Here is a 20,624-nt window from a genome sequence, read left to right on the forward strand (position 1 = left end):
AAATCCACAGCAAACTCAGCAGCACACCAGCACAGCACCCAGCCCTATCCTACCTTCCGGATGGTTGGGAATTTGCCATCGTAACGGTAAAACCACCCAAAAGCTATAAGAACACAGAGAACAAAATGATGAGACACAGCTCAGCTCAGTTCAGCCAGAGTGTCCATGGGCAGCAGATGGGAGCTGGGTTCCCAAGGAATGCATGGCTTTGTGAGATGAACAGCATTGGCAGATCTGACAGCAAAACTGCACCCTCTGTCCAACTGTCTGCTCACCTGGCCTCACCTGGGTTGCAGAACAGGCCCAAAAGCACCTGAGAGAAGCCCTGGTTCCCAGGCCCTGGGTCGCTCTCAAATGCCTCTCCCCAAAACACTGGCTTCAGAAGTCAGGGCCAGAACATCAAAGAGAAAACCCCTGTGGAAGGACACGCTTTTCCAAATCACAGTCTTCGCATACAAAGCCTTGTTGAAAGAGAACAAGGCCTTTTCTAACCCATGTCTGGTCCCTCCATCCAAGAAATGGCTCGAGACAAAAGAGAGCCTGGGTGTCTGCCTAGGACTGTTGTTCAACAGAACAAAACTGGCTTGTCTCATAGCTCAGGCCAAGTCCTCTGCTTTCAACACCGAAAGAGAAGGCAGTGGCTGGGGCAGCTCTGGGATGGACGGCTCCAGCAGGAGTGGGCAGGAGATGTGCTCCCAGAAAACACATCCTCATCCAGGCCAGATAACCAGTGCACCAGCCCCCTTCCTGCCCCAGGCCACAGCTCCACAGAGTAATATCCCCAATCCGAAGCTCCCTGGGGCCAAGAGTGATGGCTGAATTACCCACCCCCGGCCAGCCCGAATGCTGGAACACAATGCTGAAAGCCTCCTGATGGATCAGAGACTACCTCCTTAGTTGCTGGATCTGGGCATGGTCTAGGGGGTCCTGGGGGAGAGGCCAGAGCAGCAGAGGGGGAATTTGGGCAGTATCTAAGTATTTGAGCCTGCAGCTCAGTGGTACCTGTGTGCAACAGCTGATCTGCTAGCCTGATCACTAAGTCCTGTCCTCTGGGCTTTATGTACGTTGCTTGGGCCAAGCCAGGGCTTCAAGGAGCTTTGTAGACTCCAGCGGTCCCCATACATGCCCGTCCCCTGAATCTGGGTGTCTGTACTGCGGTCAGGAGGAGGTGGGCAGGGCAAGCAGAGCAGCCAGGCTAGGGAGCAAAGTGGGGGCGCAAACCTGCTCTCCCTGCTCCTCCGTGCCTCGGTCAGGGTCGTCTGTGGGCTCGAGCTCAGGCTCCACTCCCTGATCATCTACCAGGGGAAAAGAGGAGGAAGCTGGTGAACCAAGAGGGACTTGGGAGACCAAGAGGCCAGAGAAGCTTCTCAGGAGTGTGGGGACCTATGATCAGCTTCCTCCAGGGAAGCTGTGAGGTGAGGGGCAGGGGACAGAGTTCAGGAGTACAGAGCAGAGGTTTTTTGCTCTGAGCTGGTACATACAGTGCTTTCAACCTTGGCAGCTTTAATTTCTCTGTCTGCCCAAAGGGCTAACAACAGGAAACTCAGCTCTGAGGGCAGTGTGAGAACTATTTTGTAGGGTGTTGGGCTGAAGGTTGGGAAGTGCAGTGAGGAGGATGGGAATATCTGATAATTGCACAGGTTTGAGGACAAGGCGCTGCAACGGGAGAGCAGATCCTCCTGCCTTCTGCTTATCACCCTTGCCTTGGAGCTCTGGGTCCTCAGGGGATGTCTGAACAGTCTGGGCAGCAGATGGAGGCTGAAGGTCCTGAGGAGGTGGGGATATCTCAAAAGGTAAAAGGGCTACATGTGGTTAGGAAGACCTGAATTTTGACATAATGTGGAGAGAAGAGCAAACCCTCCATTCCAGTGTTTCTGGCTTGGACTCTGGCCTCCCTAGGACCCTGGAAGATAGTGTACCAGTTTGCTTGTGAGCTTTTTAATATTTCAAAAGCTTAGCAGAACTTGCCCATTGGCCTATGCAAAGGCTGTTAAGTTCTTTTGCTCTTGGCTTAAATTACATTTACCCAACAGTGGAACCTGGATGCTCCCTTACTAACAAGGACTACTTAATAAAACAATGGAGCACAAACAATTATTTAATAGTTTGAAAGGAAAATAACCTCAACTTCCAAATCATGGGGTCTCTTGTGGTGGAGGTTGGGAAGATAGTGATGGGGCCCTGGATAGGGAGAGCAGGTTGGAGATCTCAGATTTAACCCTCCCCATCTTTCAAGAATCCTTCAGCTACTGGGTCCTTAATCAAGACTGCCCCTGCCCCCCACCTCCAGGCAGCCATCTCTGGCCTAAGCGAAGGAAAGGAGCCTCTGTGGTGGTTTCCTGGTCTTCAGGACTTGGCAAAATGTTGGGGTCTGCTGGAGTAGCCATGGGTAGGTGGGAAGAAGCAATTATAAGAGCCCCCTGGGACAGGTTTGGGGGCAGTCAGCCCCAGGCATATCATTAGAATGAGTGACTTCACTTTCCAGATAAGAGATGCTCTGTGCTCTTTTATTTTAAAAAATGCAGGGCTGATCCCTTGCAGGCACAGAAGCCTGAGTCAGGAATAACCTGTCGCAGGCTAGGTCCCCAAGTTGAAGGGTAGTTGGCTAGGCGCTGGCTGGGGCTCAGCCCTGCTGGACCAACTCAGCCAAGACCATGCCAGCCCCCAGGGAACACGGAATGAGGCAGGAGGGGAGCTGGCTCAGGGACCTCACTGCATTTCCTGCCTTAGGTCCAAATGAGAATTAAATAGCTGGTGCATACCGAGATGCATGGAGGCAGCAGCTGTCCCAACTCAGCGGGCAGGCGGGGGTCATCCATCCTGTGCTTTGTGGAGCTGCCTAAGATTACATTTACCTTGAGCAAAGGCAAAATTCTTTCTCTTTTTATTCGAGGAGCTTGATTTGGTTAAAAAGCACAAAATAAATAACCAGCTAGTGAAAGGGTTTTATTTTCTATTGTTCCTGAGACGGTGTGTTTGCTGTGAAGCTGAGACCCAATTTCTTGGAAGGTATCAAATTGACTAGGATTACTTCCATGAGAAGCAATTAAAATCGATTTCTCTCCTGCAGCTCCTATTTCACTCATAAGAGCAAATTAGCTGCCCGTCTTAAGCACGGATCATTCATCAGGAACTTAGTTCTGGCCACATCCTCAACTGATACTGAATGTCACGGGGCAGGCTGATGAGAATGTGCTCTGTCCTTCTGAGAGGACCAGCGGATGACACTGCCCTGCTGCCAGGAAGAAATGTGTTGGGAGTTGTTTGCCTGCCCCAGGGAGGGTGAAATGGAAGCATCCAGATGCCCTGCACGTCTTCCTTGATGCAAGTGGCCTGTGTTGGCAGGTTGACATTCCCATAGGTTTTAGATGTGACCCAAAGTTGGGGACAGAGCTGTCCAGACCCCAGCACAACATGCCAAATGGCTGCCCCACAGAAGAGATTGGGAACCTGGGCTCTTGAGTCCAGATTCACCCCTAGTGGGAGGTTCTCAAGTCAGTTGAGCACAATCACCTGGAGTAGGGCCTGTCCTGTTTTGACTTATAGTCAAAACAGCTGGAAGATGGGAGTAAGGACTTGTGGTTGTCATGGCCCCCGTTTTCCTCCATCGGTGTGTGCTGTCTCTTAAAGAGGTATCTGGAAGCTGGCATTAAGAAGGTGGTCAGGGAGCAGGTGGTGGTAGAGGCCTGAACTGAAACTGGAGGTGAGGATACGGGACAGATGAAGGGAGGCGATGGTAAGGAGAGCATGAGCTGAGGCCCCAGGATAGCACAGCTGCAGCCCACAGCTGGGTGCCTGGGAGGGGTCTCCTAGTCCTGTTTCTGCCTCGATCTCTTTAGTGGGGTGATAGTGGTCCACGTACAGGGGTGTAGGGGCTGGAGATGCTTGGCAATCTCCTCCCATAGTTATGCATCAACTTCGGACCACCAGGGCCCTTCTCTGAGGCGAGCTCCTTCCTCTCTTTTCTGCTGCTGGCTTCCCCCCCAGCCCCTATTCAGAACCAAGTAGGAGGAGAACCGGCACCCAAAACACTAGGACAGTAATCCCATGAGCTAGTTTCACTTTCACCATGGCTCTTATTTCCTCTTCAGCAGCCTGACAGCCTGTCCAAGTCAGTGTAGGGACCTGGGAGCTGAGTATGTGGAACTGGCCCATGAACGAGGGGATCAGACAGATTCCTCATACCTCGATGCCAGGGCAGACGACCCCTGACTCATCGATGCTCCTCCATGAAGGAATCACAACCCAGAGCACCCTGGGCTATTCACCTGGGAGGCGGTGGTGAGGGGAGGGGGGCCAGCATTTCTGTCTAGCCCCCTTAGTCTCTCCCCTCAGCTCATGAAACTTACACTTTGGCTTGCGAAGAGGTACTGGGTGCACGTCAGCAGTGATGGTTTTAGGCAGGAGTAGCTGTTCCTTTGAGCCCCAGTCTTCTTCCCATTGCTTCTTAAACTTCTCCTCCTCCTCTACAATCCTGAAATGAGACCCCCATGCCTGTGATTGGAGTCAGAACCCTCATAGGCCCACCTCCTGCATATTGGAGAGCCCCAACCAGCCTTGGGAGAAGCCTTGTGGTTCTAGCAGTGGTGAATCAAACAAAGCCCCAGAGCTTGTATTCTAAATTGAGTGTGAACCCCACCTTGGCAGTTACATGAGACTATGCTCCAGTTACTATAATTTGACGGGCTTTACTATGAATAAAGGAGGACCCACCAGAGGATGAGAGAGCCAGGTAAACCGGTTCTGGAGGCAGCCTCTGGCTGGCGACACTCCCCCGAGCACACGGGTGTCCACACACAGGCATGCATGGAGACGAGGTACTCACTGTTCCATCTCCTTCCGGTATCTCTCATTTTCCTCTGCTGCCTTCTGGGCAATTTCTTTTCTCCTTCTGAAACACAAATGCAGATTGTCATGTTTCAGCCTATGCAAGAGAAGTGAACTCTTCCTTACTGTGAATTCCTGATCTGAGAAAAGTTTTTTTGCCAAACCCCCTTCCTAGGAGACTTGGACCAGCTTTGGGCATGGGGGATGTTATCTAACAAAGCCTGAGCCCTGTGCTCTTGAGTGTTTTTGTCTGGCATGGCTGAACAGAGATGCTGGGCTGTGGGAGCAGAGAAGCAGATCCATGTGAAGGCCACACTCCATGCTTAGGTAAGGTGACTGACGACAGGTGGGGCCTGGACTGACCCCAGGAGCAAAGCAGGGGCTCCTAGCCAGGTGGAATACTCCCAGCTAACTCTGTGATGGGGAAGATGGGGATAGCCATTCCTCCTTCCTTTTCAAAATACTTTGATTGATTCATTGATTGATTGACTGATTGAGACAAACTCTTACTCTTCACCCAGCAGTGCAGTGGTGCGATCTCGACTCACTGCAACTTCCACCTCCCAGGTTCAAGCAATTCTCCTGCCTTAGCCTCCCAAGAAGTCGGGATTACAGTCACATGCCACCAAGCCCAGCTAATTTTTTGTATTTTTGGAAGACAAGATTTCACCATGTTGGCCAGGATGGTCTCGAACTCCTGACCTCAAACGATCCACCCGCCTCAGCCTCCCAAAGTGCTGGGATTACAGGCATGAGCCACCACACTCAGCCATGAAATACTTTTAAATGCCTAGGATGTATCTGGATCTTGACGGTAGTTTTTGATTTATGAATTGCTCACCCCATTTATTCTCTCAGGCCATCATTTCAATCATCCTGGGTCAGGGTGGGCTTTATCACTACAGGCAGGGCAGCCCTGTGGGGACTTGCCAGATTGCCTGGGGTGATCTCAGCTTGGCCACATGTGACTTTGGACACAAGTGGCTTCACCTCTCTGAGTGTCAGTCTCCACACCTGTAAAATGGGGTTAATACTATCTACCTCCCAGGGCTATAGTGGGAATTAAGAAACATAAACAAGGCCCTAATACAACACCAGCCTTACGGAGGTACTCTAGATGTTTAAGTGTAGTAGTTAATCACAGCTAGAGCATATTGCTAGTAGGATGCTTATTTTCCATATTCTTGGAATCTTGGAAGTCAGGGGGCTCAGCAAGGAGGAAGGGGCCAGGTAGTCTGAGGCCGAGGATGGATACGCTGACCTACCACCGAACTCATCTGGTCTGAGGACTGGCCTCTAGGGAGGAGGAGGAAGCAGACTGGGGATGCAGCAGGCAGGAAGCAAGCTGGGTGGGGTCGTATGGTGGGGTGGGAGGCGGGGCAGGGCATACAGGGCTGGCTGCACTCACTGCCGCTCCATCTCCTGCTGCTCCTGGAGGATCTTGTTGGATTCCATCGCCAGCCGCTTCTGCATGAGAAGCTCTTGCCGCTGCAGCTCCCGCTGCCGCACCTCTGCCAGCCGCTCCCGATCCGTCATGAACAGCTCCCGGCCCTCGTGAGGAGGAAAGAGGCCCCTTGCTTAGCCCCCGGGAAACCTGGATCCACTGCCACCCCCCTGGGGGCCGAAATGCAAGCGGTCTTCTCAGCACCATCAGGCGCTGTGGCGCCCGGGATCCCTGACCCAAACTTCTTGCTGGGCAGAAGTCCTCTCCCTCTGCTCTGTCAGAGCTTCAGGGAAGGAGACCCGCCACCCAGGAAGTATGTGGCAGAGATCAAAGGTCAGAGGGGCTGGGGATGAGGGTCAAGGGGCTCCCACCAGCTTATTCTGGACTTACAGCTCCAGCTACGATGGAGATGGTCAGGCTGCGGCTACTCTTCAGCACGTTCACGGCCTGTCGGAACAGGAGGACGGTGGACCGAGGCCTGACAGAACAGAGCAGTCCAGGCAGACAGCACACAAGGCCCCAGGCTCAAGGGTGGTGGGGGTGAGAAGTGGGGTGTGGAGATGACAAGGGCCAGCAGGGGAAGACCCCCACAGCTCACCTCCTTGTGGTCCAGGTTAGAGAAGTCAATGCCGTTGACTTCGACGATCTGGTCCCCTGTCTGGTGGGGAAATGGAGAAGGATTAGTGTGTTTGTGCTGTCTGTATACTCACTCATCCACTGGACAGCTCCCCAGCGGCTCTGGGTCAGATGCTGGGTCTTCAAGTGGCTATATCTCAACTCCCCCTGATGAATGGTGCAGCTGGAAAGCTCCGGTGGAGTGCTGGGAGGGCTTAAAGCTGACCCTGCCACCCCCCTCTTCATAACTATCTTATCAGCTGTCAAATATTATACCATTACATGTTCATTTCTTTGGCTAAATTTGATGACATTTGCTTTAGAAATCAGTTTGTAGATGTGGGAACTTTGGAGCTTCTCATTTAGCAGAGGCTGTATTGAATCGTCATAACAGAGTAGCTAACATTCACTGGTCACTTACAGTGTGCCTGGCACAGTTCTATCATGTCTTAATTATTTTAACCAACACAACAACCTTAGAAGAAAGGCATTATCATCCCCATTTTACAGGTAAGGAAACTAAAGCACAGAGACATGCAGTAACTTGTCCAAAGAAAAGGTTAAGGGTTCCTGCTTTGGGATCGGACCACCTAGGTTTAAATCCCAGCCTTACCATAATAGGTACACGATTTTAAGAAAATCATATACTTTCTCTGGGTCTGTTTCCTCATAGGTAGAGTGGGGATAATGGTGGTACTTAATCCTCAGAGTTCTTGTGAAGTGTGAAGGGCGTGGAACAACGTCCGATGCAAGTGGACACGGAATGTCTACTCTTTGATTACTATTAGCACATTCTCAAGCTCATGACCAACAACTAACAGAGCTGGGGGAGGCTGCAGAAGGGGCAAATGTCCCTGCTCTGTGAAGCCTTCTCTGGGGGGTGGGTAGGGCTCCTCTTCACCCAGTGACCACTGAGAGAGGACCATGTGGAAAGGCACATGCCCCTGTCACCATGGGATCACAGTGTGACCCAATTTCCAGTGGGCCCCCACTGGAGCTGGCCCAGCGTTCCTCACCTCCAATCCCACCTCAGCAGACAGGGATCCAGGCTTCACGTGGCTGATGAAGATGCCAGGCTTCTGGATGGGGCCACTAGAAATGCTGCAGGAGGTGGGAAATGTGTGCTCGGGATACAGGTCACCCATGTCCAGTGCTCAGGACACAGGTCACTCATGAGCTCCGGACTGAAGTCCCTCAGCTGCCTACCTGTCTCCCCGTCCAGCCTGATTTCCACTGCTACCCTGGGTAACAGCCACAGAAAACTCCTTGTAATTCTTCCTACCCAACCTCTCACCTAATATACCTCATACATTGTTTCTTCTTTCTTTCTAGCGCTTTCCTGTTCATCCCCTCTACAAGGTTTTCACCAGATCCTCTTTTTTTAGAGACAGGGCCCTGCTCTGTCACCCAGGTTGGATGCAGTGGTGTGATCATAGCTCTCTGCAGCCTCCAACTCCTGGGCTCAAGCAATCCTCCCACCTCAGCCTCCTGACTAGCTGCGACTACAGGTGCACACCACCATGCCTGGCTCAGATCCCTTATTCGATCCCAAGACTAAGCTAGCTGCTCTGTTCTCAGTGCTCCTATGACATTTATGGCAAGGATGGCACATGTGCTGTTATTCTTCCCTCCTAGATTAGTGGCAGAAATCATTAACTGATCACAGCTCTTTCCCACAAGCCTGGATACAGCTTTAGAATCCTTTTCAAAGTAGCACTCCAGGGAGCTGCTACTAATTGATTAGAGATGGCACCTATTTGCCATCCTGGACCCAGAATGTAGTTCCATTCGAGTCTCTATCACCCTATATTATAACTGTTTATGTGGTTGGCTTCTAGATTAGGCTGTTGTTTCCCAGAAAGGAGGGACTTTTTAGTCACCTATGCTTGGCACAAGACATTGAATAAATGTGAATGAAAGGAAGGAACAGGAATAACTTAAGTAACAATAGCAGTCCAACCTGGGCGATAGAGCCAGACCCTGTCTCCAACAAAAGAAGTGTTGTCACCCATGGACAGTCACATCCCTGGTGAGCAAGGTTTCCTCAGAAGTGGCAGTGAGGAAGGGCAGAGGGAATAGGGGCCTGTTGGGGTGCACCGGCCACAAATGACCCCGGGGCATGCCTGCCACCCACCTGCAGCCAAGGCCACGCGAGCCCACCAGGCTGATGAAGACCTTCTTCTCCTTGTTTTCCCAATTCCCGGGGGAGCCCAGGCTGCCTCGCCCACCCTGAAAGAGACAGGAGCAGAATCACTGAGTGTCCACATGCTTGCAAGCAGCCTCTTGAGCTTGTGGGATCTGCAGGGCCAGCACTGCTGAACTCACACCGCCCAGATCATCCTTCTGTCCCTGGGGATATGTCTGCACCACCAGCTGAGGACCGCTGCCCCACAGTGTTGTGCTGGCTGCCCTGGGGCCTGTGTGAAGCCCCTGAGGATGCATCTCTAGGGCAAGCCCTCCCTTCAGGACTGGCCACCCCTCCTGGAAGATGACCCCACCCAAGCCCCATCACAGGAAGTCTGGCCCTTACCCCGGATTCCGACACAAACTGATCCACATACTGCCACTTGAGGGGCTCATCGGGAGAGCTGATGGGAAGGGAAAATAGATGGGAGGGTGGTTAACAAGAGCTATTTGAGGAACGATAACCCAAATTCGATCTACCATGTCTGGAGCCTTCAACCTTCACTGGCCCAGGAGCAGGGCTGGCATGGTGGTAGCCGGACCCCAGGGCTGTACCAGGACCCTGGGCCCACAGGGAAGAGTTGGCCTGCAGAGGAAGGACCTCTCACCTCTTCACGGGAATCAGGCCGATATCTGCAGGAGAAAGGCACAGGGGTTAGGGCAGCTCCTCTGCCCTCTCTCCCTTCCCCAGGAGCAGGGTACCCCGGCTGCCTACCCGAACCCACCATCATGGAGCCCTGCCCTGCTCTGGCCTCACTCACGTCTCACTTTGATGGACACAGTTTTCTTGGTTCGGATGAGGTTGATGACCTCTTCATGGGTGCAGGAGGAGATGGAATATCCATTGATCCGGACGATCTCATCCCCTACCTTGACCACAGAGAGAGGCAGGAATTACCAGGTGGAGTGAGCGTCAGGCCTTGGGGCAGGCTCACCACCAGATGCTTCCGGCCTGTTCTCCGGAAAAGGGAAGGGTGGCTGTGCCATCCCCTGGAATAAGCCTTAATCTCAACTAACCCACCCTCCATCAGCTGGGGGGATTCCAGGGCAGGCGGCATGTCCAAGCAGTCTTACCGCCCCATTTTATAGATGGAGAAACCAAGACGGGGACAAGGGACACAGCAGGTGTGCAGCAGAGCTGGGAGAAGAGCTCAGAACTCTCTGCACCCTCACTCTGGTGCCCCTTTCACCCCATTGGGGCACCACCAGATTCTGGATTCCGTGTAAAGGGTGATCTTTCATTCAGCTTTAAGCTGCTCTTACCAGGACTCTGTCCCACCCTGCCTCTAGGAAGTCAGATCCCTGTCTCTGTTAATTGCTGCAACACTGTAGCTAGGTCGGGGTGGGGACCCTCTGTAACTCCTGACCCAAGCTCACATCACCGACACACACACAGATGATTTCTTTTTCTCCCACCGTATGGAAACTTGATGAAGATTTTAACTCTGCTGTGGCCCTGACCTCTGAATTCCTATTTTGGGAGCAAGCAAAGAACAGTGAATGAGCACAGGGCTTTGGCATCAGATGTGCTGGGTTCAAATCCCTTCTTTTGTTTTTATTAGCTATGTGACCTTGGGCAAGTCTATTGAACTGTCTGAACCTGTTTTCCTCATCTGTAAAATGGGGAATACCAAGGTTGCTGTGAGAATGAACCTGTGCATGTAAAGCCAGCCAGTGCCTGGCACACTGTAAGCGCTTAATAAATGATTGCTATTGTTATCATGAGTTAGTCCTGATGCCTGAATATGGCTCAGGTCTCTCTTCTCTGGGCTTAGGCCGCAGCAGATGGTGAGATGGAGATTCAGGGCCCTGAGCGCCCAGCCCTGGATACAGAGCTGAGGTGAGATTGCCCCCTGCTGGACACTGCAGGCTCCTTCAGGCACCCTGGCCCTGGGGATCAATTCTGGAGCACCTCATTTAATAATCACAGGGGAGGAGGGACTCTCAGATATCAGCTGAAACTGAGGCCCAAGGAAGTGAGGTTTTGTCCAAGGTCACACAGCCAGTAGCTGCAAAACACAGACTGGCTCCTGGAGAGGATCCCATCTGCGGCCGGTGCAGGTCTGCTAGGGCCTTAACTTAAACACACGGGCTCACCCTTTGGAGCCTTGCTGACACACATGAGGGCCACAACTGACCTCCCTGTGGGTCTGGGTAGGTAGGGGCTGGGAGGACATGCAGCCTCCGAGGGGTCCTCTAGGGCAACTCCTACCCTCTATAGCACTTCCATGGAGTCGCCTTCTCACTATTCCAAGGAACGCTTCCCTCCCACTCTGGGACACGGACCCAGGCTTCTCAGGGACCTGACAGGAATGGCCAAGGGCTCAAAATGGCACTGGGGTGGGGGCCCACTAAAGAACTCTGTAGGTTTCTGGGAACATCAAATTCCAGGACAGCAGCCAGACTAACAACCCTGCAGGGCAGGAATTTGTATCTCTGTTTTTAATCAGATGAGGAAACTGAGGCTCTGGGAGGTAAAGTGACTTGCTCAACGTTACCCCACTAGTAAACAGTGCTGTGGGATTTGAAGTCAGGCCTCCCTGATAGACAAGTGGTGTCTCTTGGGTGTCTGTAAGCAGAAAAGAAGGGCACCCGGCCAGCCTGGCTGCCATTCCCTGCACTCTGCCCTCTCTGGATCCTCACCACCTGTCAAAGGATCCACACAGAGGCAAGTCCCACACAGAGGCAAGGATTACGCTGTCCATGTTATGACAGGGACAGCCAAGGCACACGGAATAATTTTCTAGGCTTGGAATATACAGCAATTTGTATGGCACAGGCTGCCCTGTGCAAGGCAGAGGATGTAGGCTAACCTAGGATATTCTTGAGAAAAACCCTCAAATATCTTTAGCAGGGGACAAGGGCAGGGGGTGGATCTCGGGCCTAGGTCCTGTGGGAGGGTCCAAGCCCACCCTGGGGACCCAGTCTCACATGTCAAATCAGCACAGGTCTTTAGCCCAGCCAGACTGTATCTGAACTCGTCCTTCCTCTGCCTTCCAGAATCTTCTCTGAGCTGCCCTTATGTACGAGATCTCCCCAGAAACATGAACCCCAGACAGGTCAATGGATGCAGCCATTTTTTCCCCAAACTCCTCTAAGTGAAGTTCCCTGTCTTGTTCCTAAAGGGAACTTGCCCAGAACCCCCATCGGAATGATTCCCACGCCGCCCCTGGCTCAGGTTGCAGGATCAACTTTCCTCCCCCTCTCCCTGTGAGGAGCCCTGCAAAGGGCCCTTTGTGCAAGGGCCACAATGATAGGGTGATGCGAGGGACAGAGGCACAAAGGAGAGATGAATCCGTCAGCTAGAGAAAGGGTCGATAATTCATAAGCCTGAGAAACCGTCAGGAAGGTAAAACTCTAGGTCTCATTAAAATACACCAACAACCGCAATCCTCGGGGCAGCATTGAGAAATGCTTGTCCTAGGAGAGCTCGCCCTGGAAAAAAGAGCGCCTCAGCTGACGCCAAGAGAAGAGCTCATTATATGTTTTCTCTGGCGGTGTTTCTGAGCTGGAAAATGTGCAGCAGAGGAAAGAAATAATGAAAGGGCTGAAATTTCAGACACCACCAGTGAGCCGTGAGACAGGGATTTAGAACAAAGCGGTGTCTGTCAGCTCCCTGTTCCCACTCCCCACGCCATGGTGTCTTGTACCATTAGTTTTCGAGCCCCTTGAAGCCCCCAGCTTGGCAGCCCAGATTGGGATGTTGATAACATACCCGCTGGAAGCTCTGGGAGATGGTGGGAGGACCTCCTTTATCTTGACACACAAAAACACAGCCCTGGGCTCTGGTAGGAGTGAGACCTGGAGGTCTGCCTATCTCTGCTCAGGCCCTGAGGTGCAGGGATCCCAAGGGAGAGGCACCTGGGATGCTGAAGAGAGATTTCTGGGCTTGGCAGTCAGGAGACCCAGTTTCTATTCCTGGCTCTGCCACTTACTGGCCTCTGAGCCTCTATTAATTCTGTAAAATGGAGACGATCTGTTCAATGCATAAGTGAGGACTGCTTGTGAGCATGTGACCTGGCACATTCCAGGTGCTTCTTAAGTCTCCCTCTCTCTGTTCACTTATCAAACTCACAGCATTTATGTGCCAGGCCTTGTTATAAGCACTTTCTACTATTAATTCATTGACTCATACAAACTGACGTGGTAGATAGTACCATCAGCAACTCATTTTATAGGTGAGGAAACTGAGGCCCAGGGTTAAGTCATTCCACCAAGTCACACAGCTTAATGAAGAGCAAAGCCAGGCCTGAACCCAGCTAACCCTGCTCCCGGGCCTATGCTCTTCAGCTTCACACTGCACCAGGCTTTCTTTCTCCCTGTGGGTAAAAGGCGACATGTCCAGAACGTCACGTGCTGGCGCTGCTACGCTCCTCTTGGGAAGCAGGCGAGGTGAGGTGAGGTGCAGCGGCAGCGGCTGGAAGGAGCCAGCAGCCAGGATCCCAGCTTCACTAAAGAAAACAGGCAATTGCCTGCCGCCTGATTTCTATGAGTCCATCAGGAGGTGCCAGCCTCGTCCCCACCCAAAGACTAAGAAAAGTGGGTGACCACATTGTGCCACACAGCCTAGTGGATGAGTGAGGGGGAGACAGGAGGTCTGAGGCCCTGGCTCCCCCCACTGCCCCGGACTCTGCTTGCTCACCTGGAGCCCGACGCTGTCTGCCTGACCGCCTTTGATGAGGTGGGAGATGAAGAGCCCACAGCCAAACTCCAGGCCACCACGCACGCTCAGGCCAAGGCCTTCTGGGTGCAGACGGTCCAGACGCACCTCCTTCAGCTTCCTGCCATGTGGGAGAGGTTGGTGACGGTGCAGCCTGACTGCCAGCTCTGCCCCGCCCACTAGCCGGGGACTCTGTCCATCCCAGGTCGACCTCTCCACCCCCTGCCTCCATCCTGGTGGCTTCCTCTGCACCTGGAGCGCCGGGGGGTCAGCTGGTCATATTCCACCTGGTGCTTCAGTGGGATCAGGGGCCGAATGGCATCAAACAGAGGCAGGCGGCTGGGTTCATTGATGACCAGCTTCAGGTCTCCCACGAGCACGGCCACGTCCATGGTCCTGTGGAGATGCCGGGAGTGCCTGGAGCCTCCCTCCTGACCACCACCTCAGGGATCCAGGGATTCCTAGAGGAAGCTGTTTGAGCCACTGGGCCCAGGTTTAAATGGGGGACACCACTCCTGAAAAGCCCAGAGCCCTTCACACCAAGCCAGTGCCTGAAAAGGCTTTGTTCTCTCATATAAATATCCCCAAGAAATCTGCCCACTGGGGATTGTTGACCCATTTTGCAGATGAGATGAAGCCAGGATTTTAAACTCAGTGCTGCCTAGCTCTGAAGTTGGGATCTTTCCAGACAGGAAAGCGCTATGTGAGATGCTGACAACTCCTCACGCACTCATCATCTCCACTGGTACCTGCTGCTAAGCTCTGTCAATTCCACTTTGCCACAGTTCATGTGCCTCCTCCCTCACACTGTTCAGACCTTCGACTGCAGCTGCCTGCCCACAGACTCACTGTCGTCTCATCTTTTCTCAGTGTAAGGCACTCCCTGGCTTAAAGCCCGTTGATGGCTCCTTACTGCCTAGAGGACAAAGTCCACCCTTCTCAGCAGGTTCAGGGCCCTCCATGACCTGTCCCCGTGGAGCTTCTCCAGCCTTGTGGCTATTTACGATCTCCATGTCCTCCCAAGTCTTACCCCACCCCCCTGGATTATTTATCCCCATTCATACCCTTGCTCTGGTGCCTCCACACTTTAGCTGATGCTGACCCCTCATCCTGGAATGCCCTTCCCTGATATTCTACCTACCAAAATCTTTTTATTTTATTTTATTAGTATTATTTTTTTGAGACAGGGTCTTGCTCTGTTGCCCAGGCTGGAGTGCAGCAATGCAGTCATGGCTCAGGGCAGCCTTGATCTCCTGGGTTCAGGTGATTGTCCCACCTCAGCCTCCCAAGTAGCTGGAACTACAAGCATGTGACACCACACCTGGCAAATTTCTTAATTTTTTCTGTAGAGATGGGATTTTGCCATGTTGCCCAAGCTGGTCTCTAACTCCTGGGCTCAAGCAATCCTCCTACCTCGGCTTCCCAAAGTGCTGGAATTTCAGGTGTGAGCCACCATGCCTGGCCCCAGGTCTTTCTCACCCTTCAAAGCCTTGCTCAGGCCTTCCTGGTCCTCCCTCTTCCCTCGCAGTTCTTCACATTTCTGCTTTTACTTCTACTTAGCAGTTATTTGATGTAACTTATATTAGAGTTCTTTGTGTTTGTAGTGTCTGTCCATCTCCCCTCACCAGGCTGCAAGTTACTCAAAGAAAGAAAGTGGATCTAATTCATTCCCAGATTCTGCATGGTGCCCAGCAGTGCCAGGAGCTCATAAAGTACACAGAATGAATCAAAAAGCAAGTGGGTGATCAGAGACATCTGATACAAGGGCGGTGGCCAGCTGGCATTTCTTGTACTTCCCAACAATCATGCTCTATTGAATCTATCTGGCTACTAGACGGCCTCCACCATCAGACTGTGAGCAACCTGAGAACAGAGACTAATCTGTCTTGCTCACAGGTATACTCCAGCCCCTAGTACAAAGCCAAGTACAAAGTACTTGTGTAAATAGTTGCAGAAATGAACAAATGGTATGCCCATTTGACTTCCAGGAGCAGCGAGCATCCACCCCCTGAGCTTCTCTGTCTCAGAGCAACCCAACTCTGGGCTCCCTGAAGACAGAGGAACCTGGGTGGTCCACGGGAGCTGGAGCCAGCATACTTACTGGTGGTACATCCGCAACACATCATAGAGATAGTCCTTCTCTGCATCATTTTCAATCAGAAAATCCACCTGGAAAATCCAACAGCAGAATCACAGCTCCAGGCCCAGCACCCCCCATAGCAGACCACAGGGAGGAGAGGTCATCCCCAGGGGCCTCCCCAGCAGCTTTTCAGGGCTGGGATGGTGAGGAGAGGAGAGAAGCCACAGGCCAGGCTGCCCCTCTGACTCCAAAGCATCAGACCTATCCAGACCACACCACCGCGGCCACAGGAGTATGGCTGCCCCTCTAGATGTGGCCAGGCTGAGCCTTGTCCCCAGGTGGGGTGATAAGTGCACACATGGGGATGCACACACATGCACATATGTGAATCCCCACGGGACAGTGACACGCCGCCATGGCAGTGCCGCTGCTCACCCCCATGGCTGTGTCATCCGTGGCCAGAAGAAGCCCACTGTCTCACCTGATGGTGGCTGTAGTGCCGGATGAATGCTTTCAGGAAGGATTTGGGCCATTCACTCAGATGGCACATGCCACCGACCAGAAGCACCCTACCACCGAATTCTTCTGTAACATCAGTGCCAGGGGACCTTGACTCTGTGCTGTCCTGGCCTTAGCTGGGTTGCCCTGAGTTCTGACCACTAGTCAGTTTCCTGGCCACTCCTTCCCCTCCTCAGGCCCCTGCACATGCCCCGCAGGAGGAGTCAGGTTACATCATTTCAACTCGGTTGACGTCAATGGCTGGGACTCTAAGGTCGGGTTCAGGAGTTGTTTCACTGGCACCTCAATCCCACTGGGGGGCCCTGAATTCCGCTCCCTGAGTTAGCTCAGTGTGAATCTCTACACTGTATCTTTGGCTCTCTCTTCAGCTCAAGAATGGGTAACAGAGCAAGGTGGAAGCTTGAGGGGTCACTGGGTCCTTCTCTCCTCCAGCCTCTGGGCCTAGGGCCTCAGCCCTTCATAGAGAGGCTGCTGCTGGAAGCTGCATGCGCTCCACTGACTGGTCCTCAGAAGAGGGCCAGAGCAGTGTTACCTCTTTCTGTGGGTATCCCAAGAGTTCCAAAAGACTGGGGCAGTCTGTCTATCCCACCACAGAGAGGACATGCTGGGCCCAACCCTTGGGATTTCTGGCCTGAGCAGGGAGTAAAGAATGCAGATTTCTGGCCTAGATCTGGTAGTATCTCCTTCCCTACAAAATCAGGCTGAGCATTTCATTAAAGGTGAGAATAACTTAGGAGACTTAACTCACAGCTTGGGCTTCAGTTGCTACAGAAGTTCACCCCACTTGCTCCAACAGGGCACTCTTGCTTTCTCCCTACCTCAGTGCAAGGAAGGCTGGGTACAGTGGCTCACGCCTATAATCCCAGCACTTTGGGAGGCTGAGGTGGTCAGATCGCCCGAGGTCAAGAGTTCGAGACCAGCCTGGCTAATATGGCAAAACCCTATCCGTACTAAAATACAAAAATTAGCCAGGCACGGTGGTGTGCCCCTGTAATCCTAGCTACTTGGGAGGCCGAGGCAGGAGAATCACTTGAACTTTGGAGGTGGAGGTTGCAGTGAGCCAAGGCCAAGATTGCACCAGTCCAACCTGGGTGACAGAGTGAGACTCCATCTCAAAAAAACAAAAAAAAACAAAAACAAAAACAAGACGGAGCTTCCAGCTAGAAGACAGGAGATGGAAGCACGTGCTTGAGTGGGCGGTACTAAATCTTAGGGTGGGAGACTGGCCTTTTGTACACACTACCTCCAAAAGCCCATCTCTCTATATAGCCTGGATTCTGTCACCGCCATTGCCTAGGCCTGTGTGGTGGCAGGGTGGGGGGTGGGTGCCTCCATGAGACAGGCCTGGGCTGCCCACATTGTGCTGTGATGGGGGAGTCTGAACTCTCTTAGCAGCAGGGGCCAGAAATATCTTTATAAATTAGATCATGTTGCTTGCTTGCTCAATAGTTTTTTATACCCCAAATCAAACCTAAATCCAAACTCCTTTCTTTGACTTACCAAAGCCCAGTCTCCTCTCCTACCAGTCTTCCTGGCTACAAAGGCCTCCTTTCCATTCTTTCCACAGGCCGAACCCTCTCCAGCCTCAGGGCCTTGGTGTATGCTGTTACCTCGGCCTGGACTGCTTCCCCCACTTCCCTGCCTGGTTGCTCCTTCCCAGACAGTCTGCCCAGCTCACCCACCCAGACAGAACCCACTCCTACGCCCCAGAGACATTTCAATTCCTTCACAGCATCAACTGCAATTTGTAATCTAAGGTTTGTTTTCTCTGTGAATTGTTTTCTCTGTCTCCTTCTCTGGACAGAAAGATCCCATGAGGGGAAAGACGTCTGTCTTGTTCTAAACTCCTCGTGCCTAACACATAGGAAGCACTCCATAAAGAAGTATTGAATGGATTTGTCTGCCTGCCTCCTGGTATGCCCACATGGTTCAGGATGGGGAGAGGTAACCATGGGAACAGAAGGGGAAGGGAAATGATGTTGCCCCCATGATCCCACATGGGGTGGCACCAGGAGGTTTTAAGGGGCTTTATTCCATTTGTTTATCACACTGGCGCCAATATTTTCACACCATGTTGCAGCTGAGGAAACTGAGAATCAGAGAGGTTAAGTCAATTCACTCAGGGTCCCACAGCTAACAACCAGAGCTAGGATGTGAACCTAGGTTTGACTCCAAAGCCCGTGCTCTTTTTGCTATGCCACGTCCATTGATTGTGTCTCAGGCCTGGCAGAGGAAATAACTCCCAAGGTCCCTTTAGGCCAGAATTTCAAACTCTTTGCTTTCAATAACTTCTTTCTTGTCTCTAAGCCCCATCTCTTTCTTCTGCATTGTTAAGAAAACACCTTGACTTGGTCTATAATAAGTGAGAAAAATGCAACATCTTTTGAATGATTCTTTGAACCCAATGTTCTGCTTTCTAAAAGGAGCATAAAAATCCCGTCTGTTTTGGCTGGAGTGAGGATACCCTGACCAAAGACTTCTAGCCTAGTTCTAGCCCTGGGTGGTGACACAAGAAAGAAGATGGGAGAGGGAATATCTTTTATTTTTTGAGTTGGAGTTTCACTCTTCTTGCCCAGGCTGGAATGCAATGGTGTGATCTCGGCTCACTGCAACCTCCGCCTCCTGGGTTCAAGCAATTCTCCTGCCTCAGCCTCCTGAGTAGCTGGGATTACAGGCATGTGCCACTGTCCCTGGCTAATTTTTTGTATTTTTAGTAGAGATGGGTTTTCTCCATGTTGGCCAGGCCAGTCTTGAACTTCCGACCTTGGGTGATCTGCTTGCCTCGGCCTCCCAAAGTGCTGGGATTACAGGCTTGAGCCACCACACCTAGCCTGGGAGAGGGAATCTCTCATTGACTGAGGCCTCAGGACTGAAGTTCTCTCTTATCCCTCTTTGCAGAAATGTATCCTGCTGTAGCATTAGATTTCAGTGGTGAAAAACTGTCCTCCTTAGTATTAATTTAATGAGTTAATAATTATGAAGAGTTTAGAACAGTGCCTGGCAAGTAGTAAGTCCTGTGTTGGTTACATAAAAATAAGTGAGAATAAGTGAATATAGAGTCTATATGCTCAGCAGTGGACAGCGAGTGGCCCTCTGTAGATGTTACTGCGATGAATAGATCCAGCCACACTTCTTCCCAGGCCTTCAGAGTGTGCATCCCAGATGGGGGCTTTATTTGACTCTTGTTTTCTTATCATCCATCTTTTCCTTCCTGTCTTCCTTCCTTCCTTCCTTCCTTCCTTCCTCCCCCCCTTTCTTCCTTCCTTTCTCTTTCTTTCTTTCTCTCCTTTTCTTTCTCTTTCCTTCCCTCCCTCCCTCCCTCCCTTCCTCCCTCCCTCCCTCCTTCCCTCCTTCCCTCTTTCCTTCTTCCCTCCTTCCTTCCTTCTTAAACCAGGTCTCACTCTGTCACCCAAGCTGGAGTGCAGTGGTGTGACCACAGCTCACTGCAGCCCCAACCTCCCAGGCTCAATTGATCCTCCTGCCCCAGCCCCTCTAGTAGCTGGGACTACAGGTGCATAGCATGAAACCTGGCTAATTTCTGTATTTTTTGTAGAGATGGGGGTCTTTCTATGTTGCCCAGGCTGATCTCAAACTCCTGGGCTCAAGTGATCCTCCCACCTCAGCCTCCCAAAATGCTGGGATTACAGGCATGAGCCACCGCACCTGACTTCTTTTCTTTTTCTGGAACCACTTTATTGAGGTATGCCTGACATGTAAAACGCTGTATATATTTAGCGTCTACAACCTGATGAGTTTGGGGATAAATGTGCACGTGTGAAAGCATCGCTAGCATCAAGGCCATAGACAGTGCCCTTTATCTTTTCAGAGGCTCTTGTCACATCAGCTAGTTTGCAGCATTTCACCCAGTGTCTGGCACAGCAATTACGCCCTCCTTGTTTTCTTTCCTCACTTGCTGCTCCTTCTCCTCCAAAAGTTGTGGTGCCCCAGGCTCTGTCCTGAGTCTCCTCTCCATCTGCACTATCTCTTTAAGGGAACTCATCCGTCTCAGGGGTTTAAATACCACTTACACCCACAAGACCTACTGAGGCTTATCTCCAGGCCAGACCTACAGCTTCTCAGTCACCTCTCTACCTGAAGGTCTAGCAGGCATCTCAAACTTACGGCATTCAAAGTGGAACGCTAGGCTTCCACCACCTCCTGCTCTGTCCCCACCAACACGTTCCTTCTCCCCAAAATGTGGATTCACCCTTGATGTCTCTCTTTCTACACTCACAACCAATCCATCAGCAAAGCCTGTCAGTTCTTCCTTTAACATGTACCCTGAATCTGACCCA

General features: G+C 51.9%; 1 protein-coding gene across 10 annotated transcripts in view; it reads right to left on the reverse strand.

The window, feature by feature from the left end:
- The window catches only part of USH1C (USH1 protein network component harmonin), a 46,335-nt gene that overhangs the window by 22,078 nt on the left and 3,633 nt on the right, over positions 1 to 20,624 (reverse strand). For 4 of the 10 annotated variants that reach the window (XM_032240886.1, XM_032240884.1, XM_032240878.1 and 1 more), the window contains exons 2-15: positions 15,832 to 15,899; positions 13,983 to 14,126; positions 13,713 to 13,851; positions 9,832 to 9,940; positions 9,679 to 9,703; positions 9,417 to 9,474; positions 9,021 to 9,115; positions 7,903 to 7,987; positions 6,870 to 6,929; positions 6,662 to 6,718; positions 6,236 to 6,378; positions 4,826 to 4,891; positions 4,350 to 4,474; positions 54 to 103 (exon numbers count right to left, since the gene is read on the reverse strand). In XM_032240886.1, the coding sequence (XP_032096777.1) occupies positions 54 to 103; positions 4,350 to 4,474; positions 4,826 to 4,891; positions 6,236 to 6,378; positions 6,662 to 6,718; positions 6,870 to 6,929; positions 7,903 to 7,987; positions 9,021 to 9,115; positions 9,417 to 9,474; positions 9,679 to 9,703; positions 9,832 to 9,940; positions 13,713 to 13,851; positions 13,983 to 14,126; positions 15,832 to 15,899 (1,224 nt within the window). Of the gene's footprint in view, positions 1 to 53; positions 104 to 1,221; positions 1,296 to 4,349; positions 4,475 to 4,825; positions 4,892 to 6,235; positions 6,379 to 6,661; positions 6,719 to 6,869; positions 6,930 to 7,902; positions 7,988 to 9,020; positions 9,116 to 9,416; positions 9,475 to 9,678; positions 9,704 to 9,831; positions 9,941 to 13,712; positions 13,852 to 13,982; positions 14,127 to 15,831; positions 15,900 to 20,624 lie in introns of all 10 variants that reach the window. The other 6 variants (XM_032240885.1, XM_032240883.1, XM_032240880.1 and 3 more) reach the window with 3 other exon arrangements.

Source organism: Sapajus apella, unplaced genomic scaffold, assembly GCF_009761245.1.
Source record: "Sapajus apella isolate SASKATOON/1434 unplaced genomic scaffold, GSC_monkey_1.0 scaffold47, whole genome shotgun sequence".
NCBI classification, from domain to species: domain Eukaryota; kingdom Metazoa; phylum Chordata; class Mammalia; order Primates; family Cebidae; genus Sapajus; species Sapajus apella.